Source organism: Adelges cooleyi, unplaced genomic scaffold (assembly GCF_023614345.1).
Source record: "Adelges cooleyi isolate 19-005CV unplaced genomic scaffold, UGA_ACOO_1.1 ACOO_flye_CR_arks_rails_tigmint_CR_PRNA_574, whole genome shotgun sequence".
NCBI lineage: Eukaryota > Metazoa > Arthropoda > Insecta > Hemiptera > Adelgidae > Adelges > Adelges cooleyi.
In genome coordinates this window covers 12,568,072-12,591,992 of record NW_026096268.1, presented here as the reverse complement: position 1 = coordinate 12,591,992, position 23,921 = coordinate 12,568,072, and the positions used below count along the sequence as shown (strand labels likewise).

The 23,921-nt window shown below is 30.7% G+C and overlaps 2 protein-coding genes across 3 annotated transcripts; both read left to right on the top strand.

Moving 5' to 3' along the window:
• Positions 1-202: 202 nt before the first annotated feature.
• On the top strand, positions 203-8,248 carry LOC126842922 (ceramide synthase 6). Its single transcript, XM_050580148.1, has 7 exons — positions 203-645; positions 707-940; positions 2,662-2,770; positions 2,882-3,103; positions 6,330-6,448; positions 7,007-7,154; positions 7,557-8,248. The coding sequence occupies exons 1-7, from the start codon at positions 467-469 to the stop codon at positions 7,653-7,655; spliced, it is 1,110 nt and encodes a 369-aa protein (XP_050436105.1). The 5' UTR covers positions 203-466; the 3' UTR covers positions 7,656-8,248.
• A 354-nt stretch (positions 8,249-8,602) lies between these two features.
• On the top strand, positions 8,603-22,045 carry LOC126842919 (coiled-coil domain-containing protein 177-like). 2 transcript variants are annotated; one of them, XM_050580146.1, is made up of 10 exons: positions 8,603-8,797; positions 8,907-9,012; positions 9,743-9,929; positions 10,010-10,216; positions 10,418-10,763; positions 11,177-11,356; positions 11,445-11,626; positions 12,512-12,724; positions 13,613-13,768; positions 14,109-14,898. In XM_050580146.1, the coding sequence occupies exons 1-10, from the start codon at positions 8,663-8,665 to the stop codon at positions 14,140-14,142; spliced, it is 1,746 nt and encodes a 581-aa protein (XP_050436103.1). In that variant the 5' UTR covers positions 8,603-8,662; the 3' UTR covers positions 14,143-14,898. The 2 variants fall into 2 exon arrangements, with proteins under 2 accessions (XP_050436103.1, XP_050436102.1); XM_050580145.1 differs by lacking the exons at positions 8,603-8,797; positions 8,907-9,012 and adding an exon at positions 21,960-22,045 and having other exon boundaries at positions 9,749-9,929; positions 14,109-14,167.
• The last annotated feature ends 1,876 nt before the right edge of the window (positions 22,046-23,921 follow it).

Genomic DNA, 23,921 nt, shown 5'->3' with positions numbered 1-23,921 from the left:
CCTCTCTTGTCGTTTGGGTACCGCGCACAGAAGAGATTACATACCTCTGCTACCGGCCGGCCGGCTACCGGCTTCCCCCACCACTAATCGCTAGACACCGATGGCCATGCTCATAACGTGATACAACCCCACCCGAATTGTTTATCATTTGTATACATATATGTATTTATATATATATATATAGAACATTTTTTTTTCTTTGATTATTTTATCGTCGGTGTGGTTATTATTTAACCGCCCATACTCGTATCTCGTTTCGGCATTAGTGCGGTTACCGTGCAGCATTAATTTTTTTTCAACGATTTTTATCTGTTTAATTGTACATTATTGTTGTTGTAGTCGGTACTGTTGTTTGGCCTTACTCGTCCGCCGGCTATAAAACAGGTACAAAACGTCTGACGCTTCAGCTGTCCCGCGGAGTGTTGGTGCGGATGATGATTTGTACCCTACAACTATCAGCTTTGTAATGTGGACATTCCAACAAGTTATCGATGCATTTTGGACATCTGACATTTGGTTGCCCCCCAATACAAAATGGTCAGACTTGGAACCCAACGACCGAGTACAGTACACCGACCATCGGCATTTGTTCTATCCGCTTCCGATGGCCTTAGTCATGCTCCTTCTTAGATACCTTTTAGAAAAGTAAACGTTTTCCAACGGTACATTGTCAGCTTTGTATAATTTTAGAACTTATTTTTTCCAGACATTGTTTCTCGCCATTTGGTGTTTCCTTGGGCATTAAGAGCACAAAACCAAAACGGGCTCCGTCTAATGATATTCTAGAAGAAACGTTTGCAAAAAATAGCAAATGGAATCATAAAGAAATTGTCGGCCTCTCCAAGAGACTTGATTGGACTGAAAGACAAGTAGAACGATGGTTGAGACTAAGGAGGTCACAAGGAAAACCATCAACTATAGTTAAATTTTGCGAAAGCTGGTGAGACATCAGTTATAACAATAAACTATTCTTATTTTCAATATAAAGTATATATATATATATAAACAAATTATAGATAACAAATATAAATAACAAAAAAAAAAAAATGTAATTCATGACTGTATTATATAAAGTAAAAGTAAATAATAGTAATAGTAATAGTAGTAGGTAAAGGGTATGATAAAAAAATGAGTCATTCAAACAATGGTTGACTCATTGTAGTAAAATTAAAGAGGTGAATAGGTCGAGGTAACATTGGTCACTAGTGCAAATTTAATTCATTTTTATAATACACTAGCTCTCTGATTGTCCTCTTTTTTTTTTTTTTTTTAAAGATTTTAAAATGAACAATTTTATGTAGCAACCAATAATTTGTTAAGAATAGGGAAAATTAATAACATGATTACTAGTGTGATGTAATTCTACTTTTAAACAACGTCACTTTAAAAAGGTAGGACGAACAGTGCATACTAGGCTGCTTAATGAGTGAAAGAAATAAAAACTTTCATTGATTTCCATAAAGGAGATCTTCAGTTAATTTTTTTTTTAAGTATATTATTATTTTTTTTGAAATATTCCATCGTTTATTTATTTGAGTGTTTTGTACATCATATTTTAACAGATAAATCTTAAAACATTTTAAAAGTGAAAATTAAATTTTTTATTTTTAGGAAAAATAAGTTAGGACTATAATGTAATGTGAACTTTATTGTCATTCTCAAAAAATCACATAGCAAGTTTATTATTTCAAAAGTTAACTTATTGACGTTTAAATTTTTGGACTCACAAACTTTTTCACAGTTATTTGTATTTTACATTATTGCTATAATTTGAATGTTTTTAAATGCAATTATAATAAGTTGTTGCACCAACAGAGATAATATTACCTATCTTCATTCAATTTTTTTTTTTTTAATGTGCAATTGCATAATTAATTAGATAATTATTATCTTTGGTCGTTACTTTTAAAAAAGAGAATGACATAAAAGTGTGTAGTTCGGAAAATGTTGCGAAACCATTGCTCGGACATTAAAAGGTTAATTATTTTATTGCAAGGCTAAACTAAATGAAGTTGAGTATAGTAGGTATTTGTTAACAGTAACCTAGTGGAAATAAAATTTTATTGCACTTAAGTTATAAAATTGCTACAAATGTATTTATAATTATTAATATTAGTTTTTCAAGATTAAATATGTATAAAAAAATGAATGCAACTGCATAATCAAGTGCAAATTTTACTATCAGTACGAGTCTTGTTAATTTTACTAGTACTAATTGTTATTTTATTATTACTATACTACACAACCTTACATATTCAAAGAATTAAGATTAGTCAACAGGTTTCTGCTAACCATAAACCTGTCAACCTACTTAACCTTCTTTTAACTATTATCACATTGATTGATATTTATAATTATAACATTTTGCAATGAATCTTCTTCTAATATGACGAATAAAATAAAATTAATGTTAAAAAATACCTAAAAATAATTTTCAACGAGTTTTAAAAATGATTGAGGTATATTTTTTTAATGTAGTCAAATGAACGTTTAAACTATTATAGCTAAACGTATAAACTGTTATTTTACTTAAAAATCAAAATGTAACAAAGCAGTGGATCAATGTGTTTAAGCACATTTAACATGCTTTTGATATTGACAGACGATTTTTTTATGGGTAACATTTCATTATTAAAAATGATGACCATCTTTTTATTTTAGTTGGCGATGTTTCTATTACACTTTATCATTCCATTACGGATTATTGTTTTTATGGAGTAAGCCGTGGCTATGGAACATTCATTATTGCTGGATCGGATACCCACATCAGGTATTGTATTTTGCTCGTAGTTTATAATAGTTTTTACTGTTAAATTAATTAAAATGTAATAGGTAAAATGAACTCGTTTTGTATCATTATTCATTTTTTATTTTGCTACAGGGCGTCACAAGAGACACATGGTGGTATTATATGCTTTCATTATCATTCTACTGGTCATTAGCTGTTTCCCAATTTTTCGATGTCAAGCGCAAAGATTTTTGGCAAATGTTTGTACACCACATTTGTACCATATGCTTGCTGTCCTTTTCGTGGATATGCAATTTCCACAGGATCGGAACGCTAGTACTTTTGACACATGACTGTGGTGACATATTTTTAGAGGTAATATCAATATATTAGACTAAGGGACTGTGGCGCATTCCGTAGTTAATTTTTGAGATAACACAAATACTTTTTAATCATTGCCAATTATATAACAATTAACAAAAATAATATACTAACGACGATGTTGTTACTTTTAACAACGGTATACTAGGAAACATAATTTATTTAGTTTTTGAAAATCAAAATTCATAAAAAGGTTTGATTATAAAAACATATTTTTTCTACTCTATACAAATTTATTTCATATTATTTTTCCGTCTGCATTTTGGTATGTTTAATATCAAAGTTTTGAAGGTTATATTTCTCAATTAAAATTTATTAGACCAGAAAAAAAGATTATAGATTACTGTGCGGATTCTCTATTGTTGCTATTCAATACATGTGATTTAAAAAATGATAATAATAACCTTCAAAAAAAAAAAAAAAAAATGTATTAATGTAGGTACTAAAAAAATGTTTCTATAACATGTAAAATACAAGTATTTGAAATTAAAATAATATACCACAAACGACATTACTAATCAAAATAATTTTTAGTTAGATTTTCAAGGACTATATAAGTAGTATTTTCCCATCACAAATTTGACCATTTTAGAAGTTTTCCGAGTTTTAAATTTTAAAAAAATATATTTTACTAAATAAGATTATTTTACAAAAACACTGGCTAAAATCGTCTTGGCTAATTTTTTAAGGAAAACCATTAAAATCAAATAAATTATATTGAAAAACAAACTAATTAAAATGAATATATGTTAACGATAATTATAAAACAAATATTAATAGCATGTTGATGTCTGATATTATATTTTTATGGAGCACACAACAACAACAACAAAAAATCAGACATTAGGTAATAATACTGATGAATTTAGGAAGTTTTTGTATAACTCATTACAAATTTATGTTTACATTTTATTTCATTTGATTTTGTACCAAAACGGTTGTTCATAAGTTTTAAAACGATTTAAATTACATTTTTTGTAAGTTTTAACTTTGACAATGATCTTGAATTCCCTTTTATAATAATACGCAAATTAGAATAAATATTTTTAGAGTTTTAATATTATTTTACACAATAGACTAAAAAATACAATAGTAAAGATAACTTATCTCTTCTATGTTATATGCTGTTGGTACTTCTATATATTATATAACAAATAAGTTATTGAAATTAATTCACATACCTCCATTGATGAATACTAATTTTAAAATAAATAAATTGATTTTTTTTTTTTTATTTAAACTTATAGTAGATTAGTATGTGTGTATATAATAATAATAAATGAATTTTATCAAATGATACACCTACAGCGGACCGACTTATGAAAAGGTCAACAAGTTACTGATGCTGTTGTTTAGTAATTGAAATAAAACCATATAAGATGCCGCCTTATTATTTATAGTAGCTGTTGCTTGTATTGCGTCCATAAAATAATTTACAATTAGTTAAATTTTTAAACAAGTTTATGAACAAAGCACAAATTTAATAAGGAAGTTGCATAAATATATACATATATATATATATATATATTTGTTTTAATGTTTTTACCAATAGACGATAAAAAAGGTTATGCATAGAAAGTAAAAATAATGCATTTTTGTGAGAGTTAGAATTTTTATTTGTTAGTTGGAAACTGTTGATTGCAACTTAAGCATTTTATTTCTGTAATATTTAAATTGTCTGTTTCTTTTAATAGATGCGTGTAAATGAGGAGTTATACTTGAGCTAACAGCTTTTAAGTAGTTTATAACAGAAATGCTGATGTTAATATATATTTCACGTGTATTTTGCTTGTATGGTGTTAAGATGTTTTACAACTATTAGGACAAATTTGGTCTTTATCTTTGGCAATGTGGCATGTTTGCACTAAATGTACATTATCTATTTTAATTAAACCAAGCACAGCAATTTATAAATTGATTAACTTTAAATTGCTCTTATGTAATTTTTGCTAATAATGATTTATATTAATTGGCCATCAATCATTTGAATTGTAATTAAAATCTACATTAAGTTCACAATAATTTGATTAATAGTTTAACAACCCCCTTGGTCACATAATTACTTCTATCACACTTTCATCTTTGGAGAGCTAATTAACTTGTTTTTCTATAAACTCGAGGTAAAAAGAAAGCATTTGATCAACTTTGACTTTCCCACGCATCAACAAGTGAAAATTAGGCATGTTCGCACCTAATGTGATTAGGTTGTTTATAAACTGATGTACACAATGGCATCAAATAATAATGTGTTAAACTTTGATCTAGGCGCTATAAAGTGTTTTATTGATTTATTAAATACAACACGCATGATGTCTGGAAATTATCATTCTACACTCATTGAACTTAAACAAAAAAAAAAAGTAAAGATATGAACACCAAGATGCAATAGGCACCTACTACAAATACATCTAGTTTGTATTGTATTCATTAAATCACATTTAATCATTATATTAATAAGTCATAAATTTATTTACAGTACATTAAACTAAAACTTTATATAAACCAATAGTGTATACACAACTATTGATATAAGAGACTATTAAAAAAAAGTATTTAATTATTATGGTCTGAAGTCCAGTGTATAATGTGTTCCAATGAATAAGTCATCTTTTGTTTTTTGATCACTTGTACCTTTATACAATTTATAGGAAAATGCATATTAAATGTTTGAAACTCTTTTATATTTTTTTGAGAATTGATTCGTCTTTCATCACTAAAATAGTTATGACTTAGAGAAAAAAATAGTATACACTAAAAAAATAACCTGAAACTTTTATAAATTAGCACCAGGAAATAAATTGACATGGTCGACATTTATTATAACACTTTTTTCTCATAAATTGCCTATATTTTGCTCTTCAACCAACACGAAATTGGCCCTTAACTAAAACTGACAAACATAACAACTTATATATAATGCATACATACTATTATTTGAGGGGGTTAAAACCATAGTGGTGTAAGTCACATTAATCATAATTAGAGAAAAACAAGGTTTAATAAAAATGTTAGTATTGTGCTGCCATTTGGTGATAGAGGTTATGAGTGACGGCTTAATTCACTTTGCCTTTCGATAAATTGATTTTTAAAGATATGCTTACAATACTTAACTCAACTTCTACAAAAATGTGATTTACACCATTATGGCTTTAACCCTGTCATTTAAGAACCATCGTAACTTTTTTATTATTAATACATTTGCGTTTTTTACTTATTTTAGGTGGCTAAGATGGCCAAGTATGCTAAGTACCAAAAGTTATGTGATATCATTTCAGTGATATTCATTGTTGTTTGGCTAATTACTAGAATTGGTTTGTTCCCGTTTTGGATATTGTACAGGTAATAATTTGACATATAGTCTTAATCAGGCTTAGACAAAGTAAAATTGTAAACAAACATAACAGTTCTAAATAGAATTGTTAGTACTGCCGATAGTCTCAAGGCCATATTGATTAAGCATCAGTTACGGTGTATAAATTGATTATAAGAATAATGAGTTGCAATCTATTTTTTATGACATCCAATTAATAATTATCTTCTTTAGAGGATATTAGAAAAAGAACATAAGAATTGAGGGCCGATCAAACAGAATATGTTTAATATTACTTGTTATAGATGACGACCTAATTTTAGTTTAAAAAAAAAAAAATTTTTGTTTAAAAAATTATGAAAAACATCACTTGGTCTATTTTGTCTTGCTACCCTTGATATATATAAAAAAAAAACAAATTTTGTTTTATGAAATTCTTGCTACAAATCAAAAAATTGTGTAATTAAAATAATTAATTGGAAATTTGATTTCTGTCAATAAACTTGTTTTTTTAAAAAAATCTCAAGTTCTATTTATCTCTTTTATATACGTCATAATTAAGTTTTATTTGTTTTTATTATTTCTAGTACTTCAGTGGACGCGCCCAGAGTCGTCAACCAAATGTTCCCTGCGTATTATATATTCAATGGTCTTCTGTTTCTTTTACTTCTTCTACATCTTTATTGGACGCATTTAATTTTGAAAATTGCGTTTATATCATGGAATTCCGGAAAGGTAAGCATGGAAATAATTATTGATAATGTTTTATCACTAGAGCACAAATAAATAGTGCAATTATGTCCCAAAATTTTGAACAATTCCTAAAAAATGTTATACCAGCTTATGACAAATATCAGTGTAAACTTCTGCAAATAAGTTCACATATTTTGTTTACAAAATTTACAACTTTATATAAAAATTAATTTACAAAAAATTGTTTATCATTTCGCAACTATTTTATACAACTTTAAAAATAACCAAAAAATGAAATCTATAAATAAATTTGTAGATAAACATAATGACACTGGTATAAAAATCTATTTTTCCCTAATAAATATCAAATTTAGCTAAAACTTGTTCCAGAGCCTTGCTTGTAAACAATAAATATTAAAATATTTTACAATTTTTAATTTCTAGATGGACGGCGACATTCGAAGTTCGTCTAGTGACTTAGATGATTCTAATGAAAGCATATTAGACATCCCTAATGGAACTATACCGAACGGCACAACTTAAACAATCTCCACCATCCATTATTGTATTTTTTTTTTTTTTTGCATTTTCGAGTTTTTGTTTATAAGATGATTTCATATATTAATATAAGCACCTTGTAGGTATTCATGTAAATATAATAATAATATGTGTTCCAGAATACTAAACGTTTTATTATATTGTCTACTTAAAATGTATAAGATAACGTATTGTGTCGACTTATTAGAAAATATTAAATTAACTTAACAAGTTATTATGGAAAAAAAGTAGCTACTTAAAACAACAATTCTCCTGTATACATTCATTACGAGCAAACACCTAAGAACGTTTCAGATTCGGCTCTAGTCATCCATAAACAAAACTATTTCCCACCAGAGGTAGATTATTAACTTTAATATTTATACATAAATATCATTTTTTGTACGAAGTAAGTTTTTTTTTTTTTTAATTTTACTAGTATTTTTTTTAGTTTGTTGTTTTATATACCTTACCTACTATAGTTACATCATTAATAATACTACGCATAGTTTTTATTTATTATATAATCATTATAATATAATACGCTTATTCAAATTATCCTTCCTCTCCCCCTCAAAAAAAAAAAAAAAATTATATATATATTTACACATGTGATTAACAACACCTTAATGAGATGTTTGTATTTATCTATTATTTATAAGAAAAACAATAATAAAAAAACTTTTTTTTTACACTTTTATTGGATTTTTTTTTTTTGTTATTTCGGTTTGTGTGTACTTTTGAAAACGCTATTTTTTTTTCGCCATCGCCGTCCCGTCATAACACTAGGTCTATATCGATTCGTCTTTGCCTGGTACCAACAGGCACGGTCGACGCTGTTCCGCGCACATGGCATTGTTCCAGTAACACTGTTTCGTTTTTTTTTGTTTGATGAAAGGGACAGAGGCGGGCGCGCCGATTCCGTTATATGTGCATCGCCGCACAATAACGGAGCGGCGGGTAGGCGTGTAATAATAAATAGGCATCAAAGTATCATATGCACAACGAAGAAAATGGGTAGCAGTGTGACGGAATCCACGTCTTCGGATGTGTTGGACTTGAACAACTTTGACGCGTACGGTCGTTGGAGCCCGTACGTGTTGACCAGCCCCCGGTCGCTGTTGGCGTGCCGAAAGGCCAGGATAAAGGCAAGTGTGGTTTATTATTGTTCTTTCGTCCCGCAGCAGCACCCGGGGGGGGGGGGCTTCTATTGCCGCCAAACACCCGCGATAACACCCGACCGTTTCGTTTTCGCAGCCAAATGAGTTGTTGTACAAGAGCGCCGCGGACGTCGCCGGAGACTTAGGGGTTTCGATCGAGCTGGCCTATCCGGTGTACAAGGAACACGAGAAGATCAGACAAGGTAATATAATATAGTATATGTATACCATATCGGCCACTAGTCCACGGTTGAGACGGTTGTTAACCGCTGTCGACCGGTATTGGGAATTTTCGGTGGGCAAGAAGTGTAGTGGAGGGTCGATAAGATGATTTAGCCGGAGGGGACCGAGGAAGATGGTCTTTACGCGGTATCTTCAGAATATTCTCGAGTTATATCTCGATCGGCGAGTCTTCTGGCTCACAAAAGAAACAAATTCGCTGGGGTGAAATTGCGGGGCAGCTAGATCGCCCAATATGATTAGGTCAGGCCAGCTTGGGCTTTATGATACACTTAAGCGCCCGCGGTACTTGTGTGTTTATTTGCTCAAAAAACGGAAATATAAGTTGTGTTGTTCGAAATAAGGAAACTTCCAAAAGGGGGGGGGGGTGTTTACCTGTTTTCAAAACATAAACTTCTGCATACTGTAGTATTAAAGATAAAATGTTATACATTTCTTATGATCAATTTCGGCAATTTAACCAGAGATAGGTATTCTTTTTTAAAATAAAACGAAAAATGTTTGATTATTTTTACGTTGTTTAATATTAGCATATAAAAACGATACGGGTTTTATATACTTAAAAGCGTTTAAACGGATTATTATGCAGACACAATTAATAAAAAACCTCTTAAGATATTTGGTCTACGGACTCATAATTCACTGTTTTTGGTCGGATTTTGAGCCTTTGGTGATTGTATGATATGTTTGCAGAAAAACTAGAAGCGTGTCGACAAGAGAGAAATAAATTTGTAAATAGCGATATTAGTTTGAGTATAAACGGGCGCAAGAAGAAAAAGAAGTCATGCTCCAGAAAAGCCATGGGGTTCTATCGAAACAACATCGCTTCCAATATGCGACGTACGAAGTCTATACAGAACAAATTGAACGAGGACCAGAAGTACATGCATTTGTTACCTATATGATTTTGTATTTTTAACGGCGACCGCCATGCAAATAATTGCTGTTATCGTATTACAGAACCGTAAAGTCCACCACGAGAAAACCTCAAAGGCGGTGTAGGAAGTCTAAAAGCGTTAGCGACCTCATGAACTTGAAAGAGTTGTGCAAAAAAGTCGACAGAATCGCGATCATGGAGCGATACGATCCGCCCGATCACAAGACTGTTGACAATCATAAGCCAATGAAGAAACGAACAAGACCGAACACTAATAATGCTTCCTCTCGGTATTGTATGGACTTGTAAAGATTTTTTATTTGTATTTGCAATTCACATAAAAATGTAGCTTTAATTCTCTTCTTCGTCGCCGTCGAACACCTCGTAGGGGTGTCGGTTGGCTAAATGCCCCGCTCAATTAGACATTGCCTCAATGAGTAGTTGCCCACTTTTGGGGAAACTATTTATTCAGTTTTTTATCGATTCGATAGGAGTTTGGTGGACGTTAGCGACTCTCATATACCGGACCAAGACAAAAAGATTTTGGAGAGTATGCGACGGAAACGCGACGAACAGCAACAGTGCGAAGCTCTTTCGCAACGGGTAAATTTGTTTTGGGAACAGATGCGCGAAGAAGAGAAACGATTGACGGCGGAACAAAAACAGAAATGGCAAGATTTCATGACGGCCAAGCGCAACGTCGAGAACGGGGTGAACCAAGTGCGGTTAGAGGAACTTCGCCAAGCATTCGAGAATAGCCAGAGACGGTTAGAAGAGCAGATCCGGGTCAGAGACGAAAAAGTCTCTGAACTCAAGCGACAAATTTTGGAACGCAAGGTACGCATTGAAATTCGAAAATACTGTTGCATGGATATTTTCAATAGATTATAACGATGGGTTCAATATTTAAATGAAGCTTTCGGCTAAAAACCAGACGGGGGCATTCATTTATTTTTATAGAAAAACTGTTTGAGAATAAGCAGACCTAAACATAATATAGTACATAGATTATAGTAAGAGAGTGATATGAAGGAGATGAAATTGTTTGAGCGAGTAATGTTTAAGTTTTTGGGATCAGTTGTTGTGTGAAAAAATGGAGTAACCGAAGAAGCTGTGACGAGTGAAATATAATTTTGTCAGACTAACTGAGCTTACTATAGCAACTAATTCGGAACAGATGACAACTCTGAATTTCAGTTTTAAAAAGTTTAACATAATTCTGCGCGTTTGTACTTTGATTATTATTTCAGGAGTTTGAAAATTCAATGAAACGGGACACGCAAGCCAGAAAACTCGAAATGGTCAACGATAACTTGTTTTGCGAACAAATGAACACATTAGCGCGCAAAAAAGAATTGCACGACTTGAGTAGGCTGAAGCAGGAAAACGCCAATGAAACTAGAAACCAATCGCTTCAAATGACACAAGAAGTAAATGCACACTTTGTAATAAAAAAAAAAAACGAATCTCAAATTATGTCTCTGCATTATTTTTGGAAATTGTGCTCGGTTATTGCAGAAAGTCATGACGCTCAACAGAATGGAACAGCTGAGGCACGCCATGCAATTGGAACGAATGCAGGCGCGCCACGACAATGCCATTCGCCGCAAGTTCGATGAGTGTCAAGCAAAAGAGCGTAGAGCTTTTCAGAATCATCTGGACAGAATGGCCACTCGAATGAGAGAGCTGGCCAACAAAAGGTACCTAAAGGCACTTATCAAAAATAAGTCGACATTCCCAACTTAGAAAATATTTTTACCTGTGATTTCTCACAATGTTCATTTATTAATGGTGTGCAAGTGTATTGAGAAGTATAAACAACTTCTATATACTCGCTTGAACTTTAAGGCTTGAAATATATTAAAGTTAATATTATTATCTTACACGCTTGATAAATTCAAAAATTATATAGAATTGCACTATAGCGAGACACAGGGTACCTAACTAATATGTTTCTTTGCTTAGAAAATTAGTATGTTCAAACATTACAATGAAAACAATATCTTTGAAATTATATAATATTTAATAAGATATATCTAATTTTTTAAGACTTATTATTACTGAGCCTTTTACTACAATTATTATTTCAATATTGATTTAATTTTTAGTTGTTACTACTAGCTTCATTATTCAGTTGCTTTGAAGCTTCAAAACTGAACATTTTATTTTAACGGTGTAGTTATCTTTAGTCTATATTGATTTATTAACATTATATCATCATTATTTGATTTATCGACAATATTATAATTTATAACACTAATGGGGTATTGCGTAATAAGTAAACGAACGGTTTTATTAAGACTTATGTCTTACTCGCAGGTTAAAGGTTGCCTACCGTTAAAAACATACTATTTAGGTAAAAATAATTACTTGACGTTTGAACTCTTTTTTTGTTAAATGCATTATCGCTTGTTGTATATAATTGTACTATAATTTAACTAAATTTTATCAATCACTTTTTAGACCCGTGTGACTTCCCATAGTGTGGTTATTTATTAAGGGGTAAAACATACAACATTTGATTGGCATTTTTAGAAGGCATGTGTAGCTTGTTTATTTCAACTTAGATTATTTTCTCTATTTAGTTTGCAGAGAGAGCAGCATATGGGTCAAGTGCACAGGGTGGCCAGAGAATTGGAAGACGGTATGCAAAGATGGCAAGACCGTGTAATGCTGATGCAATACGAACAACTGAGAAGAGCAAAAGAGAACGCAGCTTTGTATACAGACAGCAAGAGACTCAGGGCCGAAATAGAAAATAAACGCAGAGCTTTAGAACATTCTGCTAAAATGCAAAGGTATTTGGATGATGATACTGTTTTTCTAAAATTCCAAATTATTTCATTTTTACGCTTAGATTATTGAGACAAATTTTGACCTTACTGTGCTAGCCTTATATTAATAATGTTGTAGATATTTATTACACCTATATTTTCGAATGCTATATTCGAAAAACCGTCCAATATTTTCTAATAGGAAATGGGTGACATTTCAGATCTCAGAACTTTAGCTTCGCATTGTAATGACAAGTTTGAATGTAAATAAACAAAGGCAATGTAATTATTTTAGACACGCGCCTTTATCGAATTGAACATACCTGAGTTGTCCAAATCTAGATGATGACTATTATGGTCTACTGTCTTGCATATTATTCAATTATTGATATTATGGAAGTAAAACGTAGTTGAAAATTTAAATATTTAATTATCGTTTTTAAGAAACCCGAAGACGTCGCGGCCCGCAACGTTATGGCATTCGATAATAAAATTAAAACATAGTTTAATATGACCCAATTCGATGACGCCGTTTGATTCCCACTTAGTTTTAAACAATGCATTGACTTGGGAGTTTTGCCTACAAGACAAAAACAAAACGACTGCATAATATGAAGTGATGGATTTGAATAAATAATGTACATATTATTTAGTTTTATTTACATTTAAAGATGTATGCAATAACGGATGGATTAACAATGACTATGCTATACCTATAGTAATTATTGGTAAATAAAAAAAATAACACCTTAGCCTCTATAATGAGAATTATAACCTTACTAAATCTATACCAAAGGAAAAAACATTTTTAGTTTTTCGTAAATAAATCGCTTCTGAACACTTATCGAGTAAAAATATTAGTCAATTTTGTCAATTAAAAATTATTGTTTTATGTAATCGGTTTCCTTTCAGATTAAAAGAGCTGGAACGTCAGCGTTTGTGTTCTATTAAAAAAGAAATCGAAGATGAAGAAAAGAAAATTAGCAGGATAAAACAGAAAAAGAATTGGGAAATTCAAATGAGCCGGAAGTTAGCGTCTAGTACAGCCGAGCTTCGAAACGAAATTCGGTAATTGAGTTTATCTTTCTGAAAAAATAAACAGTGTCTCGTGTAATGTGCAGACTTTTAATGTTGTACACAAATAACTTTTTAATAAGACTCAAAGTACAAGATCTAGCACGTAGGAATTTTTTTTTCGAACATCCTTAATTCAATTATTTTAAGCAATTACTTTCAGTTCCAATGTAATAGTTAAAGTGATTATGGGAACCACGAGTTAACCATGTTTAACCTCTACTTCTCATTTAGTTTATTAATTAATTATTTATTAATAATCTGTTTCACAAACAAATCATACATTATTATAAAGGCGTTTGCTTCACTAATTATTTGTTATTCATCTTTTCAGGCGCAGTACGGACACTTTCAATTCACGGTCGTAACCATTGTTGACTTTTTATAGCTTAGGTAAAACGTTCCGTCGATTTGTATATTTTATTATTTAGTCATATTAAGTAACAAAAAAAAAATATAGAATTATTATGATTTACACAATCGCAATGCTACACATAGAGCGTTTACGGGTCATGAGTGTTATTGTTTGTTATTAACATAAAATATTTATCTTATAATGTTAGAAAAAAAAAACGTTTACTATTATCATACTTATTGTTATATAACATGAAAAAAATGAGTGTATTTATTTAAAGTCATTTATGTTTGTACTCGATACGAAATCGAGAAAAGTATTTATCTTGAAAAAATTGGGCTTTCTGGAACGCCGAAGGTACTAACAATTCATACGTTGGCATTATATTTGCAAAGACCTCAATGTCACTGTTATTATATTATTACATGGTATTATATGCATTCGATGGTTCTAGTGAATTGGAAAAAATTGGAGCAGACAATATTGTTAAAAGCGAAAACTAATATTAATTTGGAACCAATGAAGTTTTTATCCGTTTTTATACCTATTTATGATATTAAAATCCATACTTGTAATGACGAAATTTCTAGGTGTTGTAGTTGCTAAAAAATAACAAGTTAACTAGGGTTAAGTACTTGGGTTTAATTATTGATTGCAATTTGCGCTAAGACATAAACATACCGAGCCTTTGAGTAATGCATTTAAGATCTTTCACAGAACGTTTAACATAAGTCCTTGGTACACAAAAAAAGATATCAGTAAACTAACTGCTTAGGTTCATCTATTTTTAACTCAACCATTACAAATAAAACATTTTTTGTTAAATGCAAAGTACTTCTATAATATAATAAATTGTCCTTAACTATTTTTCATAAAGTTTAAAGTAAAAATTGATACTTGTATATTACGTTTTCTATAAGTTTACTTATATAATACCTATTGTGAAAGTTTTTGATTTTAAAATTTGAATTTGTCAATAGTAATTCATTTACCTCGCCACAATCTATGCTTATCGGGGTATTTTTATTAAAATATTTTTATATTTTAATTTAGTTTTATGTATATGAATTTATTTTGATTCTCCCTAATCAAAATTGTTTGAATTTGGAAAATGATATTTATACAATACAATATTTAAATATAATAATTGATAAAGTAATTATTGCTGAATGTGTGTTGCATGTATTCTAATATTATACTATTTTAGCTGCTTCATTGATGGTCAACAATTTACAATAAATATTAAAAATTAAATAAGAAATCAATTTATTTATTAAATTTTATAAACAAATCATTGGCATAAAAAATATCGTACTCAAATTCATCAAATTGCTGTATAACATTGATATTTACACCAGTTAATATTATTCCTAAATAGTCAACAAATACTTTTGCGCACAAAACGCTGTCTTGCGCTAGGCCTACTGTGTGTTTATCGGTAACAATTTCAATGGCGTTTTGTTTAGCGATGTTTTCAAGGGCAGGAGATTGAATAATAATGTTTCTCAAGGATTCTTTTTTGTGGTTCAACACGCCTTTTAAAAATTCACATTCGTCGTATTTTGTCAGCAAATTGATAATCTGGGACTTAGCAATAATCAAACGAATCGAGTATTTTACTTGCCAAGAACTTAGTATATTGATAATTCGTATAAAATCATCATTTTTATTTAGATTCAGGACATAGACTAATCTATTCATATGTCCTTGCAAAGTTAATGCTAAATTGGTCCTCCGCTTTTTGCTCAATGAATGTAAGTTCTTGATAAATGCCAAAACTATCCGTAGCATGATTGTTTTTACTATTTTGAAAAAAATTAAGTGAACGTTTTGAATCGAAACAACGAATTGGCGCAACGACGTCGTCGGATTTTTAACCGTTTTCACTTTGTCCGACAATATTTTCACAATTTCATTTTCATTTTCTAAGCCCACGAAACCTGTAATTAGCGTGTTCATAACTGCCGTGTTGTCAATCACAGCCGTCATACATAACCGGTCTAAATCATAATCTTCAAAACCTTCGAAATAGTCTACGTCGTTTTTAAATTTGTCCAAATCAGTACAAACCTGGGTAAACAGTTGTAATGTCGCATCCAGACTTCGTTCAGCAGTTTCCAAATCTTTCGTGTATGAATCGAACTGATGATGCGTCTGGCAATTTCTTTTCAAATCATCTTGTACACTCTCATGTAAAATACCATGAAGCTTCATAACGTCGGGATTTAAGGCTTCAGTTTTGTCACCCTTGACGTGTAATTCCACCTTCTTTATGTAGAAATACAATAGCCAATGTTTAACTGGATATCTTTTAGACTTGCAGAAATTCACATTCATTTTGGCTATTAACATTTTTTGATCCCATTTTGCGCAAATACCATCAACCTTATTGAATAAATATTCTTCGGCGTAATCATCCGGAGAAATCAAACGCAGAAAAACTAACATGTTATACAGATAATTGCAATCGAGTTCCCAGGTAATGGACTTGGCACGTGTGTTTATATCGTGGATGAGAATTAATTGTTCGAGTTTACCGTCGTTGTCGTCTTCGCGTTCAAACTTGCCTCTGTTGAAAAGGCGGACGTATTGACATTGACGTAACAACTCCTCTCTAGTAAATCCATCATAGTTGTCTCCATTCGTCGACCCGACTATAACCATTACAATTGTCGCCATCCACAAACTGATGTATGCCATTTTCGAATGACTTTTTTTTTTTTTTTTAAACTGAAACGTATATAAAAAATATGACCGACTACTTTACTTGGAAATTGTTTTTATCTAAGTAACAAAAGCGACAATGGAATAACAACTGTCTTTCAAAAAAACAACAAAAATCTAGTACATATTTGCATTGAAAATCGCTTATACAAAAATATAATATTTTTAGTAACAGATTTTTACTTAAAAAATGTAGGTACCTAGTGTAAAGTTTGTGTTTAATACCAAATGTTTATGTTTTAACGCCGTATTTATTGACATAAGTGTAGAAGTGAACCGATGTTTACCAATAAGCAAACACATGACTGAAGAAATAATAAAATACAATTAAAATATTACTAAACTTTTGTTTGACCAGCGGTTTACTTATACAGCCATAACGGTATATACTAGTGCCTGTGATTTTAAACGTGTATTTTAAATACACGTGTACACGAAACTCGTGTAATTAACATACACGTGTATTAAAAAAATATTATTTTGTCAAAAATTTTAGTTTGAGTTAGCGTATTTACACAATTATAATTGTGTTTGAGTTTGTATTATTAAATAGACGTGATATTAAACGTAAAACTAAAATTAATAACAAAAATATTTTTTTTTTGAATACACGTGTATTTATAATTACACGTGTTTCACGTGTAATCGAATACACGTGTAATAGGGACCTCTAGTATGTACTCAACAAATTCGGGAAAATGCTGTTTAATTGAATCTTTATCGCAAACTATGATGTGGTGTTATGACCTTCATAAAGTTGGCAGCACAATCTTAGCAGACATTAAATTAACTTATCTAACAAAACAATCAAATTTTTTCCAATTTCGTTGATTGAACTCTACTACGATAGAATGTTATCAGATACAGTGGTGTACATATAGGGATGGGGGAAGTTGATGGTATAAATCCTCTATAAAACCAAAAAATAGATCATTAAAATAGCCAATAGGCATAATGAAATGTATAAACACGTCATGAAAAGCCCTTCAGTATAATAATGTGTCTTTCAATACCTAAATCCCCCTTATTAGTAAGCTGAATGAAACAAACGACGTCGGAATTATTTCATTTTACACAAACCAATATACTTCAATTATAATAAACACAGATTTCCTTGCTGTAAAATATTTTTGTAAAAAAATGTACCTTATCAAAAAAATAATTTCAAAAGCCTTTAAATTATTTTGTTAACAGTTTCAAATAATAATACTGCTATATTTTTATGACGCTATTGCAAATATCAGCTACTACAAATATTAGAAGGAAACGTGGCCTTAGTAGTTTTCAATAAATCAACATATGAAATCAAATTTTTACCGCCGACATACAAACGTTAGCTTTGCTCGGTTTTATAAGTATTTTTCGCCTAAAAAATAGGTTTACTCATTTTCCAACCGACTGAAAAAAATATAATTAATAAAACAAGCTGACCGCCGCCGTAAGGATATATTGCCGTTAAATTTTTTCACACAATAAAATATCCCATTAAAATGAAAAGAACAATTTTCGGGGGAATTTTGTCGCGTGAAAGCTACCCTGTTCCTTAAAGGAGCGGTTGCATGGTTTTATTACATTCAAATACAAATTATATGGTTTGTGAGTGGGAAAAATGATAAAAAATAGGAAAATTATTTTGAAATCTAATTTTTTCAAAAAATTTGTTAAGGTATCAACTAATATAGCGAGAAATCTTTGTCGCCTAAAATGTCCATTAACAGTCGCCGTTATTATCACGTTTGACGGTAAAAAAAAACCCTCTTAACAAAATGTAAATTAATCTTTGTCCAAACAATTGGTCATTTTACATGATTCCATAGGATCTAGAGCGAACTAGAGCGTTTGACATAATTTCTTGTTACACGAATAACGATTTCGGTAAACACTTTTTAGACTACTTACTTAGGTCCATCTATTCTAAACTCTGCCATTGCACATGCAAATTGATTGTTAAATAATGTAAATTTTTAAAATAAGTATGTATGTAATATAAAAATTGTCCTTAACTATTTATTAGATAGGTAGTAAATCTAATAAAAATTGTTTGATCTTTAGAAAAATGAATTTTCTACAATAAAGCTGTTTAGATATAATAATTAATAATGTAATTATTGCTGAACTTATTTTGTATCTATTCTTATATTATACTATTTTAGCTGCTTGATTGATGGTCAAAAATGTTAAATGATTATTAACAATTAAAGAAGAAATACATTTATTTATTAAATTTTTATGACAAACTATTGACAGAAAATTCGTCAAACATATGTATAACATTGATATTTACACCAGTTAATATTTTACCTAAATAGTCAACAAATACTTTTGCACACAAAACGCTCTCTTGCGCTCGGCCAACTGTGTGTTCATTGGTTTCAATACTTTCAATGGAATTATTTTTAGCAACGCTTTCAAGGGCAGAAGATTGAATAATAATGTTTCTTAAAGTTTCTTTTTCGTGGTTCCCAGCGTCTTCTAAAAATTCATATTCTTCGAATATTTTCAGTAAGTTGATAATCCGGAACTTTGCAGTAGCCAAACAAGTCCAGTATTTTACTTGGCAAGAACGTAGTAGATCGATAATTCCTATGAAATAATCATTTTTATTTAGATTCAGGACATGGGCTAATCTATTTATATGTCCTTGCAAAGTTAATGCTAGTTCTTTCGTTTGCTTTTTTTGGAAAGGCTTCAGGTTCTTGAAAAATGTCCAAGCTATCCGTAACATGATTGTTTTTACTATTTTGAAAAAAACTAAGTGAACGTTTTGAATAGAAAGAACGAATTGGCGCAACGACGTCAACGGATTTTTAACCAATTTTACTTTATCTGTAAGGAATTTCACAATTTTTTTACCATTTTGTAATCCGCCAAAACCTGTAATTAGCGTGTTCATTACTGCCGTGTTCTCAATCACAGTTGTCATACATAACCGGTCTAAATCATAATCTTCAAAACCTTCGAAATAGTCTACGTCGTTTTTAAATTTGTGCAAATCCGTACAAATCTGGGTAAGCATTTGTAAAGTCGCTTCTGGATTTCGTTCAGCCATTTCCAAATCTTTCGTGTAGGAAACAAACTGAATATGCGTCTGGCAATGTCTATTCATATCATCTTGTACACTCTCATGTAAAGTACCATGGAGGTTCCTTATGTCGGAATTTAATTCTTTAGATTTATCACCCTGGACGTGCAGTTCAATCTTCTTTATGTAGAAATAAAAAAGCCAATGTTTAACTTGACATTTTTTAACATTACTGAAATTTACAGACACTTTTGCTTTTAACATTTTTTGATCCCATTTTGCGCAAATACCATCAACCTTATTGAATAACTCTTCGTCGGCGTAATCATCCGGAGAAATCAAACGCAGAAAAACTAACATGTTATACAGATAATTGCACTCGAGTTCCCGGGTTATGGTCTTAGCACGTATGTATACATCGTTGGTGCCAATTTGTTCAAGTTGACCGTCGGTGTACTCTAAACGTTCGAACTTGCCTCTGCTGAAAAGCCGGACGTATTGACATTGATGTAACAACTCCTCTCTAGTAAATCCATCATAGTTGTCTCCATTCGTCGATCCGACTATAACCATTATAGTTGTCACCAACCACAAACTTATGTTTGCCATTTTCGAACGAATTTTTTTTAACTAAAACGTAATAGAAACATATGACCGACTAGTTTACTTGGATATTTTTTTCATCTAAACTACCCAAAGTGGTAATGGAATAACATCTGATTTTTACACGGATAATATTGTATCGAATAAAACAATAACAATAATCTAGTATGGATATGAATTTGAAAAACGTTCTTACGAAAAACAACATGTTTTTGAATCACAGTTTTTTACATATAACTAGTTGAGAGTTTACAATTTGTATTTGATGGTATTTTTTTGTGTTTTAACGCCGTATTTATTGACATAAGTGTAGACGTAAACCGGTATTTACCAAGAGGTAAAAATGCGACTAAAGAAATAATAAAATACAATTAAAACATTAGTCAATATTTGACAAATTGAGAAAAATGCTGTTTAATTAACTTTTTATCGCAAACTATGAAGTGATGTTATGTTATAATATATTTTACCGATTTCTAATATCGTGTAGGACAGATAAATTTCAAGTAAACTACAAATAAAACAATATGACAAGGTATAGGTAGTCTCTCGGTTTATTTTCACATTAATAATCGAGTACTCTTAGTTTCGATTCCTAGTTAAGAAAAGTATTAATTTTACAATGATGTATTTTATTTTTGTATCTGTTTGATGGTAATTTGTATTTTGTTTTCTTGATCATAGTGTTATAGGTTACAAATAGTATCTACGTCATTGATATTAAGGCAAGGTAACAATTGAAAATGTTCAATGCTTCACTCTTTAAATCAGAAAACCCCTCGAAAATGTTTTCAATTTCAAATATTGACTTGTTAAAACGTTGCAACAGATCGTATCGACAATTAACGGATCATTAATTTAGCATGCTCATAACCGACAAAAGTCACAAACTCAGTTTTTCCAAACTTTTGTAACAAAAAGTCTTTTAGTTATTAGTTAACAATTATAAAAGCTTAAAAATATCTAATTAGTAGTGAAGATAAGTTGTATTTTAAAGTGAAAGGAAAAATTTTAAAAAAGTGCACATGAAAAATTAATTCACTAGGGTCTCAACAACTACAACATTTTTTTAAAAATTTGTATTCAGAAAAACTATACAAGTACAAGTACAAGTATAAAAGAAAATTAAATAAAATCAATAAAAATAATACTAAATTAAAACTGAGCATTAAGATTCGAGTGAAGAGTCATCCAACGACAACACTTCGGCCAACTATAAAACTACGCTTAGATACATTTGGATGTGTTTGTAAGTTACATTTGTAACGAAATCATGTATTAATAGTTTGATAGTAGTATATCAATATTGATACTTTTTCCTATTTCTGTAGGATACTCCCATAGCCTATAAGAAAATATTAATTGTTAAACAGACAAGTGCACGTTTTACTGTGGTTCTCGCGGGCGATAAATCCATTTGGGTCGACACATATTATTTTGTTCCTTATAAATTAACTTGGTCGGATATATTTTTTGTACAGCGTGCACAGCCACCGTCTACACAAAAGGATGATCTTCGCAGCCCATCAACGTACGCGCACATTCATAAATCATAAGTCAGTCGGCCGCATAAAGGCAATAACAAATAAATATATGCCTAAGGTAAGCTATACAAAGGTATTCTATAAAATATTTTCCATCTATTTTTTTTTTTTAATAATAATAAAATGTCAGTCAAAATCCAGTAGCCAAAAACGATGACCATTGTTGTCCGGTACACAAAACACATAATAATAAATCCGTGACCGTACAATTATTATTGCAGTAAACATTGGCTGCTGTATTTACATTATGTATAGATATAGTTCCATTTGAAAACGCATTTGACCGGGCAAAGGGTAATACCAGTAGTAGAATTTTTTGGCGGTCTATTGGAATTATATACATGTATATATATAAAAATACACACTTGTGTTTGTATGCACTTGCCGCCAGCTTCCTGTTTTCTTCACACTATATATCAGCCAGTAGGTCTGCCCGTCTACCTGCCGCTGTATATCCCGAAAGGGATTATCGTTGACCGCGACCGATATGTAAACGCGCATATTTCCATTAACCGCCCACGTGTTTACCCGGTATAGGTAGAAACCTGCTTATGAAAAATCCAAAAGCCGGTAGTAAAAAAAAAAAGGTAATTGACGGTAATTGCAAACTTCACCTCCGTATAATTATAATATGATCCAGTCAGCCCTTATAAAAGGTTAAAATTATCAGTAACACATACAGAATGCGCAGAAGCTGTTGTGGACGAACGGATACCTATTGATCATATTTGATACATCATTAAAAACCTTAAAAAACTGACCCAGGGTGGTTTTTTTATTACTCAATTATGCGGTGATTTTTCATCAAAATCAAAGCAGTAAAAATTTTACTTTGTCCCGCACAAGTGCGGTTGTTCAGTCAACAACTTAAAAATACAACTGTTTTTTTATTCACTCCGCTGTAATGTTTGCTAATTATTTGCTAAAAAAGTTTTTTTTTGTCACGTTCAATGTGACCTTTGTCATGAATCAATTATAAGTAATTAAACAATTATAAAACACATGTAAACGTTATAAATGACTTTATTTTTCTATAGTAAAAAAACTCATTGAATGTGAAAAAATAAAATTTGTTAATTATACGAACTAATGCAATTAATTGTGCAAATTTGGCGTCATTGGGATTGAAACATTTATTTACTTAAACGTCGAGGTAATTAGTAAAACTAGGTCGCTTAAAAATGTACCTTTGTACTTTAAGTTAACCACCATTTATAGCTTCGCTATAGTGTTTTTAACTACTTCATGATAAACGTTTATTTTACAATTATCAAGTGCATGGTTTGTTTATACCGTGTATTCACTTATGAGTGCAGTTATTTTAGTAATTCAAATTTAAATTCAGCGGCAGCCCATCAGTGGAGACTGTGAAACTTAGTTTCCACTTAAAAATCTTTAGCTACTAATAAATAATTATATTAATAATAATAAATAATATGGACATTTTTAAATAAATCACTTAGTATATCCGATATATTATTATATCGTGTTTTTTATCATTACTGTAGGCCATACAACCTGCAAATAGTTATTTTGATGGGGTGTTTTTATAAAATTATTAGCCATTACGGCGGATTAGGTGGAGGGGACGGGGAGAATTATCCGCATATTAATGAAAAGGGTCTATCAGTCGTCACGCATCACTCCACGCCAAGTATTGATTTTATTAATGTGAAAAGTGGGAAAAGACATCTTGTTGGACTTTTTATTGTTAAATAAATTTAATGTCAATGAAAACAAAAATGTCAATTAAAATGTAGTCGTCCAGTTCATAACTTTTTATTGACATTCAATATTAACATTTTCTTGGCTTGCTGGTTGCGGCAAAATGAATAAATTGTAAGGCTGGAGCGTTGATGAAGTGTCGTCAATAAGAATTTTTTTTAAGGAGATCAGAAA

Coding starts and splice junctions, on each gene's coding strand:
- LOC126842919 (XM_050580146.1), top strand. CDS start 8,663: ATGGGTAGCAGTGTGACGGAATCCACGTCTTCGGATGTGTTGGACTTG. Junction 8,798..8,906: donor GCCGAAAGGCCAGGATAAAG/GCAAGTGTGGTT, acceptor TCGTTTTCGCAG/CCAAATGAGTTGTTGTACAA. Junction 10,764..11,176: donor GACAAATTTTGGAACGCAAG/GTACGCATTGAA, acceptor TTATTATTTCAG/GAGTTTGAAAATTCAATGAA.
- LOC126842922 (XM_050580148.1), top strand. CDS start 467: ATGTGGACATTCCAACAAGTTATCGATGCATTTTGGACATCTGACATT. Junction 2,771..2,881: donor GGATCGGATACCCACATCAG/GTATTGTATTTT, acceptor ATTTTGCTACAG/GGCGTCACAAGAGACACATG. Junction 3,104..6,329: donor GTGGTGACATATTTTTAGAG/GTAATATCAATA, acceptor TACTTATTTTAG/GTGGCTAAGATGGCCAAGTA.